Here is a 9069-nt window from a genome sequence, read left to right as displayed (position 1 = left end):
ACTTAATTAGTTCCAAATTTATCCTAATTAAAAAGATAATTGCACAAATTACTCATTGAATAATTAATGTTTGATTATCTAATTAATTAAGTGTGTGCAACCTTACCATAAAATGTAGTTCTAGCCAATCAAATTATAACACGTCATTAATCTCAAATTGATTATAATTATAACAAATTGGAATCAATTGTTCATAATCCCATATAGTCGGACTCAATTTGTGATAGTGCATCTCAACCATCTAAACTTGATTTGATGATAACTTTCAATCCGATGGTCCGATTAGGGCTTATGACCAATCAATTTGATCATTACAACATCAAGATCATTTTGGTTAAATGAGATTAAGAATCTAATGGCCAGAATTAAGATGCATATTTTCAAGGTGAAATTACATTTTTACCCTCCATGTGAGATTAAATGCGGGTTGCAAAATGGGGTGTCAACAATTATTAAAGTTCAACAAATCAAGCCTCTCAAGCACCAAATAATTTCAACCAAAAATCCAAGAATTTTCGAAGAACTTAAAGAACATTCGAAGGACTTGAATAACTTGAAGAACGGCAAATCTCTAACTAGCTCGAAGCCATATATTCGTTGTGAAGACCATTCGATCCATCTTCCAACCAAAGTGAAGAAAATTTTGAGTTCAAGTCAAGATCACAAAGAAGATAGAATTAGAGGAGCAGCACTATTTTCTGAAAGAGTCAAGACAGAGAATTGTACTCACCATTTGATTAGTGCAAAATTATATTTGTGTAACACTTTTCAACTATTTGATTTTCAAACTTTTTGAGAAATTTTATGAGAATTTGAAAAGGTCATAAAAAAAAAATCTGTCACTCTTTCATTTTTCGATAAAAAATTTCCTAAAAAAATTTAGTAAAATCCTATATAAAAAATATAAATAATAAGTTTTTATACTAAAATAAACTAGAATATTACCGCATTTATGCAAAATGCTCTAAAAAATCAATCTACAGATTCTACACCCACGTGTAAAGCAGGGGAAATAGGATGCATTGTAAGCAATGTATCTACGTTGCACTAAATTACCCCCTCGAACTCTTTGGCCCCCAAATAAATAATGAAAATTCTGATAGCGATTCAGAGTTTTCAGGTAATTGGAGAAAGAAGAAGAAGAAGAAAATGGTGAAATTGGTGCACTACTGCGCGATGACACTTGCAGCCTTCGCTTTCTATGAAACCATGGAAAAAATCCACATCTGGATCGCTCTCCGTCAAGATGAAAAGGTTTTCATTTTTTTTCTCTCTCTTTTTCTTTTTCATCAACACTGTATTTGTTACTTCGAATTCAAAGAAAAACCCCTTCTTCCCTGCATTTCCACCTCAATTTCCACAAATTACAAGCTCCAATTTCATTAAACCCTAATTTTTTTTTTTTTTTTGTTCAGATTCATTGAAAACCTAGAGCTTGAAATTCCCTATGTGCTACTTAGATCTACTTCAATTTTTATAATCATTCATTCACCCTCTGAAATTTAACTTTGTATCGTAAAAATTAAGCACAATTTGTTGTGTGTGTGTGTGTGTGTGTGTGTGTGTGTTTGTGTTGTTATAGGAAGAGAGAAAGGAGAAGGAAGTGGAGATCAGGAGAGTCCAGCAGAAGCTATTGCAAGAATCTAAACAGAGGGACCCTCTTGCGTGAGCTTTGTCGTTTATGTCGATAATGCCGGTGACTTTGGTGGTGGTCTGGCCTTTTTTTTTCCCCCTAATTTCATTCCTGTAGTTAGCTGTGTTTTTTAATTGAAAATTGTGAAAGTTGCGGAGCTGGCTGAGTTATTATAATAATTGCATTATCTGTTTTAAGCTGATGATGACCATGTCGTAAAACATGTTTATTTTGACTGCTTTATGAGCCTCTCCACTTTGTTGTATCCACTTGCACTTGTTGTTTGGGAATATGAATGTGGAAATTAGCATAAATATGATTATAGTGAGTCTTCTGTGAGTTCGTTTAACACGATAGTAGGCAGTCGTTTAACATTCATTTTGTGTTGGTTGAACTTTATAGAGATAAAATGCGAACTTATGTTGTTGAGATAGTAACATTGGCTTTCAACTTGCTGGGCCGTGTTTTGTGTGACGTGTGTTTGGGAATTGTCGTGTTTGGTGTCAAACAACTGTCTGTTATTTAGGATGGAATGAGGAGCTGGATATATTTGAATATGGGTAACTGTGAAAAAGTCCCCTTTGAATTTATGTATGTGCATTACATGCTAGAAGTCTGTTTATGTATACACTATACACTAAAGCATATATTAGTATAAGCAAAGAGTTGGGGCATTTCAGCCACACAAGCTTGCCAAACAATATGCACTTTAGTGTTGTATATTTTATTGACAACCAGTCTCAAGCTTGGAGAAAAGAGGGCACTTGTGGTAGGTTGACAGCTAGCGTAAAATTTAGTTACTTTATTATGAATGGATCCATTACAACTTTTGAGGATCAATAACCATTTCCAAATTTTTGGGACTATGACTTGGTGGTGGTTGTATTTGTATGAATTTGAATACATAGCATGTTTAGATTTTTGATGCATGGTATTTGTTTAAACTAAACTTATCCACACAAAAATAAAAAGCATTTTTTTTAAACTGAGTGACTCTTTCTTAGGACCAATGATTGATTTAGCTCTGTAGTTTTTGGCTCTGCCTATCTCCAGTAACTTTGCTCCAAGGTGTCAATAAGACCTGAAGATGAAAGTAGGAGAGTAAGAATGTTTGAATTAGAATCTACTCTAGATTAGACCTTTGCTATAATTTTGATGAAGATGTAGTAATAAAATGTATATCACTTGTTTGTTTTTAGTTTTTTGTTTTTTTTTTCCCGGTAGAGATCTCTGCAAGCCTCATGTTCCTTCCATCCATACATTTAAAGAAAACTCCCTTACTTCTATTAGGCAATATGATTACTGCTTCCTCAAAGCAAGCCCTACAAAAGTAACTTGTTTCCTTTAGATCAACATTATACCACATTTCCCTGCTATTCATTAGATTTCCATTAGCCATAGGTTAAATATTATTTCCTGTAGAATGTAGATGACCATCAAAGGACAACGGCGGAGGCTCTCAAAGTGCTGTTATATATTCATTAGGTTTTCTTTGTATCATTTGGTTGCAAGTTTCCTTTCATGAGAAATATTAAGGGGGAAGCAAAGAAAAATAAACTGAGAGATTGAGTAGAGAAGAACCATTCAATGCATGTTCACCCAATCAATAACATGGATGTGGTGTATGGTTAAACTTGTGTTTTTCAACTTATATAGCAGATGGTAATGACCCCCTTTCAAAAGGTTATTCTTGTCATTATTGATTTGGTATTGTATTGAAATAAAGTATGTAGAGGTCAGACCTTAGTGTGATGGCAAGTTCCCTTCATCCTAACGAAGTATCACGGATTTGAGTATAGAATTTACCTCCAAGTTATGCCCCCTCACAAAGAATGCCTTTGACTTCACTAATAATATTGGGTACCAATCATCCTGTATACGCTGGACTTCTGTTCTCTGGGTATGACATTTTTATTTAATATGTGATCCAAATAGAGCTACAATGCAAGTTCTGAAAAAATATATCAAACTCGTAGGTAAATCTAGGAAATGGGCTGTATTGTTCAGCGAAACCATATTTCTACAACTGCATTTTTGTGTATGCATTTAGCTGTTTCTTTACAGAATTTTAATTAACATTAATCTCTTGCAAATTTAAAGTTTCCATGGAGAGGTTCCCAGAGAACTAGCAAGGTACATTTTATATGATTCACATGAAATGTGCTGAATATACCTTCGAGGTTGATCTCATGAGAAGGCAATTTTTTTATCAGCCGATGTTTGTAGACCCCCAAACTTGTCCCAATTGGGCCCTTGGTGGAAACTAGATTACATTTCTTGCGGTACTTGGGTCTATGCATTGCTTTATTACATTGCTCCATAAAGATTTTAGGATTACAAATTATTCCACAACTTTTTGTCACAATGTTGATGTAGCAGATTATGAGTGGTTATTTATTACTTATACATAGACCCACCATTTTTTTTTCACCACTCTATTATATCATAGTTGTGGCAAAGAATTTGTGTAATAGTCTATGATAGTAGATTTTTTCCTCCAATTTTGGTTTAAGGTAGACACCAGGAAATCTTATTCATGGTCACTAGTTACTACCTCCATTTTTTCTTCACCACTCTGCTACATCACAATTGTGGCAAAGAAGTTGTGTAATAGTCTATGATAGTAGATTTTTTCCTCCATTCTTGTTCCTGGCAGACACCAGGAAATCTTATTCATGGTCACTAGGTACTTCCTACCTTCTTTTTATTCATTTAAAGTATATAGAATTTTTACTAGTTACTACCTTATTCATGGTCACCAGTTACTACCTAAATTCTTTTTATTCATTTAACGTATATAGATTTTACTAGTTACTACCTGCATTCGTTTTATTCGTATAAAGTTTATAGATTTTGCCTCAGAAATTGGGTTTTCGAACTTATTTGGAAAGGGATAAGTGGAAAGGTATACAATGGTTTTCAGTCAAACATAATTGACGTCATTAGGCTAATGGACTACCTCTCGACATTTTCCTTTCTCTGAAAATCTAAATAGTCTATTCCTTAATAGGTGAAATAGAATTTTGGGAGGGAGCTGCAACTTACCGAATGCGATTTTTTTTTTTTTTCCATTTTGTAGTAAATTATTTTTTACGAATGAATGATTTGTTGTTTACAAAAACAAACGCCCAATCTGTTCAACTACTCAACATAGAAAGGGATTTTTAACCAACTACAAAACACTGTTTTGGATTGAATTTTCAACATTTTTACGCCAATGAACAGGTTAAACTCTAGTTTGACTAGCACCTCCTCCAATTGTAAGTGTTAGGTGAAGGGAGGTGGTGCTTTAAGACTTAATTGAGTGTTTGTGTAACTTATCAATCAAAAAAATTCTCTATATTTTTAATTTTTTACAGAAACAAACTGCAACCTCTCTTATCAAATGAGTGATGCTTCTGAAGTAGAACTTTGTCATTTGTGAATCCTAGCATGGAGCCACACTCCTTCCAATGCGATCACAATTCAGATACAAAATGTTTCAAAATACAACTCGGTAAAGTGTTACTTGCAAATTTATGGTCTGTTTGGATTGAAGGAGAGGGAGGGGGAGTAAAGTAGAGTAGAGTAAATTTGACACAAAATTAATTTATTTTTAGCCAACTCTACTCTATTCTACTTCCCCTATTTCCCCTCTCCATCCAAACAGGCCATTAAGCTTTGGGCAGCTGTGTATATGCTACCCGGCCTGCCTATGTGATTTTCTATGGAAGTCTTAGCATGATTAGGAAAATTTGGATTATTTGATTTTATCAAAAGCCTGCTTCATATTCCTATCGATGCGTGGATTTGATCTCATCCATATACAAACCGAGTAATGTTAGGGACACACTCCAACTCACACCATGCTTGTACTAACTCTTAATTGGATTTCAGCTTTTTCAAGTACAAGTGGTGGACTTACGGAAAAGTGTTAAAATTTAATCAATAGTTGACACATACACATAGTATGGGTTAGAGTATGCCCCTAGTATTACTCGATCGAACAAAAGCCGTTGATTTGAGAGAATAATACACGTTTCAATCCCATCAGCAACATACTGAAAAGTTTTTCGGTTTTGAACAAAAGAGAGGACAGTTTTGAGCACTTTATCCCCTATAACTTGCAAGATATCGTGTCTTAGAGCCTCAAGCAACGTAACCAGCTCGTCACCTTTCATAAACAAGCAAAATAACGTGATTGGCATATAGACTATAGAAAGAAAGAAACAGAACACATGCAAAATAGATGTATGACCTCTAAAAGAATCTCACCTTTTACGCATATTTTATGGTTAAAGCTCTGAAGAGTTAGGAGCCTAGGACCCACTTTAAACTCATCCTATACCACAGCGTATTGTATATAAATGTCATGGTTATATTAATAGAAAATACCAAACAGCTTCATCAATAAAAACTCTCTAATCACATCCTTTTAATTGTTCTTCATTTATTGTTTTTCATGCACTCAGAATAAGTTCATCTACATTTTCTTTCGTATGTATATTTAGTATCCAAGCATTATGAATTTGGGGAAGTTTTTCTTGGTTGCTCTTTCATTAGCTCTACTTTTGGTGCTGGTCAAGTGCTTTGACTTCAAAGAGGAGGATTTGGCTTCCGAAGAGAGACTCTGGGAATTGTATGAGAAGTGGAGGAGCCATCACACTGCTTCTCTGGACCTCAACGAGAAGCATAAGCGTTTCAATGTGTTCAAGGAGAACGTGAAGCATGTTCACAAGGTGAACAAGATGAATAAGCCTTACAAGCTGAAACTGAATAAGTTTGCAAATATGACTAACCATGAATTTTCAAGTTCCTATGCCGGTTCAAAGGTTAGCCATCACAGGATGTTCCAAGGTATCCGACAAGTGACTGGCTTCATGCATGAGAAGATTGACAATCTTCCAACCTCTGTTGATTGGAGAAAACAAGGAGCAGTTACTGGTGTCAAGGACCAAGGAAAATGTGGTAAGTTTTCCTCCAGAGTATTTCATGTGAAATTTTTCAATAGAAAGTTCTTCAAATTGACGTGCAAACAACAAATACAACTCTATTAATAACACACTCCATTTTCTTGTAGATTTTGGAAACAATTTATAAACAATCTCAAAATTAAATTCGTAGCTAAAACTGAAGAACTTGTAAGATAAATTAACAATAAATTCTGTGAGTAGTGATACCAAATTTTTCGTGACTTTTTTTACAAGTGTTGATGTGACTTTCTATGATTGGTGCATAATAAAAGTTGTGTTATTGGTGAGCCATGTTGCTCTAATCACAATTTGCTACCATAATCTTAATTGCTCTTAAAGAAAATGATTATAATATTTTAGTAATTGCTAGTTTTGTAAATCTCCCCACCTAAGTTTTCCTTCAAATTATTTCATGTGAATTTCTTTGATAGAAAATTGATTCAAATTGACATGCCAAAAACAAATACAGCTATGATAATAACACACTCGATTTTCTTGCAGTTTTTGGAAACAATTTATTCACAATTTTGAGGTTATATGTGTAACTAAAATATATGTCTTAAGATAAATTAATGTAACAACAAATTTAATGAGTAGTGACACACAAAGTTTCCATAAACTTTTTACACAAGTATTGATGTGAGTATGTAACTTGTTATGATTGGTACATTATAAAAGTTGTGTCGATACTGATGAGCTCATATGAATGCGATATTTCTCAAATTACAATTTGCTACCTAAAAATTTTTGTCTTGCATTGCTCTTAAAGAACATGATTCTATGTAATTGCTACCCCCAACCCTAACCTAGGAAAAGATATAGAAAAGGCTGTAACAAGTTTTTCATGTCTCATCAATGTATTTTAGCAGCCCCATCATGAGTTACTAAGAACTTAACACCAAATTATTGTCAATAGGTAGCTGCTGGGCATTTTCAACTGTAGTTGCAGTTGAGGGAATCAACCAAATCAAAACAAAGGAGTTAGTCCCTCTGTCTGAGCAGGAGCTGGTTGATTGTGATTCTAAAAACAATGGTTGTGATGGAGGACTAATGGAAAATGCATTTGAGTTCATTAAGAAAACTGGTGGAGTAACAACGGAGAACAATTACCCCTACCAAGCCCGACACAAGTCTTGTGACTCATCCAAGGTGAAGTAACTGCAACATGACTAATCAATGAAAAATTTATGCATGACTAATCTATTAAAAATGTTATGCATGTAAAAATGTAAGAGTATGTATGTCTATTGCTTTTGTAGATGAATGCTCCTATGGTACAAATTGACGGTTATGAAAATGTTCCACAAAATGATGAAAATGCCTTGATGAAAGCTGTTGCAAACCAACCTGTATCAGTTGCAATTGATGCTGGTGGCAAGGATTTCCAGTTCTACTCAGAGGCAAGTTCTTACTTCCACTTCTTGGCCTAGCTAATATGTAATTGTATAAAGTATGACCAAGGAAGTATATAGTTTACCAAATTTAAATAACATTGAGTATTTCCAAATTGATGCAGCTATATGTTTGACAATAAATACATTCAATTATATAAACAATTAATGGCCTTGGCTAGTCTGTTGAGGATTTATAGTCAAAACTCAAACTTTTGGAAATGGTTGGTTGTTATTGTTATTGTATAAACAACTAATTGCAATTGAAATAAGTTTTTTAACCGCAGGGAGTATTCACCGGAGATTGTGGCACAGAGCTGAATCATGGGGTGGCAATTGTGGGCTATGGAACAACTTTGGATGGTAAAAAATACTGGATAGTGAAGAACTCTTGGGGACCTGAATGGGGAGAGAAGGGTTACATAAGGATGCAACGTGGGGTTAATGCAGAAGAGGGACTGTGTGGTATAGCCATGGAGGCCTCTTACCCCGTAAAACTGTCCTCAAACAACAACAAGAAGACCTCCCTCAAAGATGAACTGTAAAAGTGTCTTACTTCAGAATTCAGTAGATTGCTGTAGCCTATGTAGTAAAATTTGTGATCAGGTTTGTTTGTCACATTAAAACGCATAAATCTGTCTTGTTTGATAGGTGCTTATGCGAGGATAGAATAGTGTAATGTATCCGTTTGATGTAATTGTTTGGATGACAAATATGTAAAAAAGACCTTTGATGGTTGAAAACTTGCAATACAAGGTTGAAACTTGCTAAATTCTAGCTAAAACCCAATTGAGTACAAATACATATGGTAAGAACCTGATTTTATAAATAACTGTCAATTATCTAGGTTCATTTGAGCCTGCTAGCAAGATGTTTCGCATATGAAGAAATGGTATTTTAACTTTGACTAGAATATTCTATTCTCAAATTAGAAAATTCTTAAATACTCTCGAAATATGAGAAATTGTGCTTATTTTTTCTCACATTTGGGGTGAGTTCTATCATAAATTTCACGAGTGGATCTCACTATGAATGTGAGATGAGAGAACATCATTTTTCATGCTTTGGGAGTACGTAAAAATTACTTGTCATA

The 9069-nt window shown here is 34.3% G+C and overlaps 2 protein-coding genes across 2 annotated transcripts; both read left to right on the top strand.

Annotated features, from left to right (window-relative positions):
• Nucleotides 1-1097: 1097 nt before the first annotated feature.
• On the top strand, nt 1098-1947 carry LOC142629647 (uncharacterized). Its single transcript, XM_075803671.1, has 2 exons — nt 1098-1254; nt 1583-1947. Exons 1-2 carry the CDS (start codon nt 1150-1152, stop codon nt 1667-1669), a joined length of 192 nt encoding a protein of 63 aa, XP_075659786.1. The 5' UTR covers nt 1098-1149; the 3' UTR covers nt 1670-1947.
• A 4081-nt stretch (nt 1948-6028) lies between these two features.
• LOC142629578 (vignain-like) lies at nt 6029-8760 on the top strand. Its single transcript, XM_075803581.1, has 4 exons — nt 6029-6580; nt 7502-7734; nt 7845-7985; nt 8264-8760. The coding sequence occupies exons 1-4, from the start codon at nt 6136-6138 to the stop codon at nt 8519-8521; spliced, it is 1077 nt and encodes a 358-aa protein (XP_075659696.1). The 5' UTR covers nt 6029-6135; the 3' UTR covers nt 8522-8760.
• The last annotated feature ends 309 nt before the right edge of the window (nt 8761-9069 follow it).

Source organism: Castanea sativa, chromosome 3 (genome assembly GCF_040712315.1).
Source record: "Castanea sativa cultivar Marrone di Chiusa Pesio chromosome 3, ASM4071231v1".
NCBI lineage: Eukaryota > Viridiplantae > Streptophyta > Magnoliopsida > Fagales > Fagaceae > Castanea > Castanea sativa.
Note: the sequence above shows the minus strand (reverse complement) of the source record. Positions and strands in the feature narration are given on the sequence as shown.

Bases quoted from the DNA above. Each gene is read 5' to 3' on its own strand.
- LOC142629647 (XM_075803671.1), top strand. From the start codon at position 1,150: ATGGTGAAATTGGTGCACTACTGCGCGATGACACTTGCAGCCTTCGCT. The intron at 1,255-1,582 runs GTTTTCATTTTT...GTGTTGTTATAG, and splicing joins CTCTCCGTCAAGATGAAAAG to GAAGAGAGAAAGGAGAAGGA.
- LOC142629578 (XM_075803581.1), top strand. From the start codon at position 6,136: ATGAATTTGGGGAAGTTTTTCTTGGTTGCTCTTTCATTAGCTCTACTT. The intron at 7,735-7,844 runs GTGAAGTAACTG...TTGCTTTTGTAG, and splicing joins AGTCTTGTGACTCATCCAAG to ATGAATGCTCCTATGGTACA. The intron at 7,986-8,263 runs GCAAGTTCTTAC...TTTTAACCGCAG, and splicing joins ATTTCCAGTTCTACTCAGAG to GGAGTATTCACCGGAGATTG.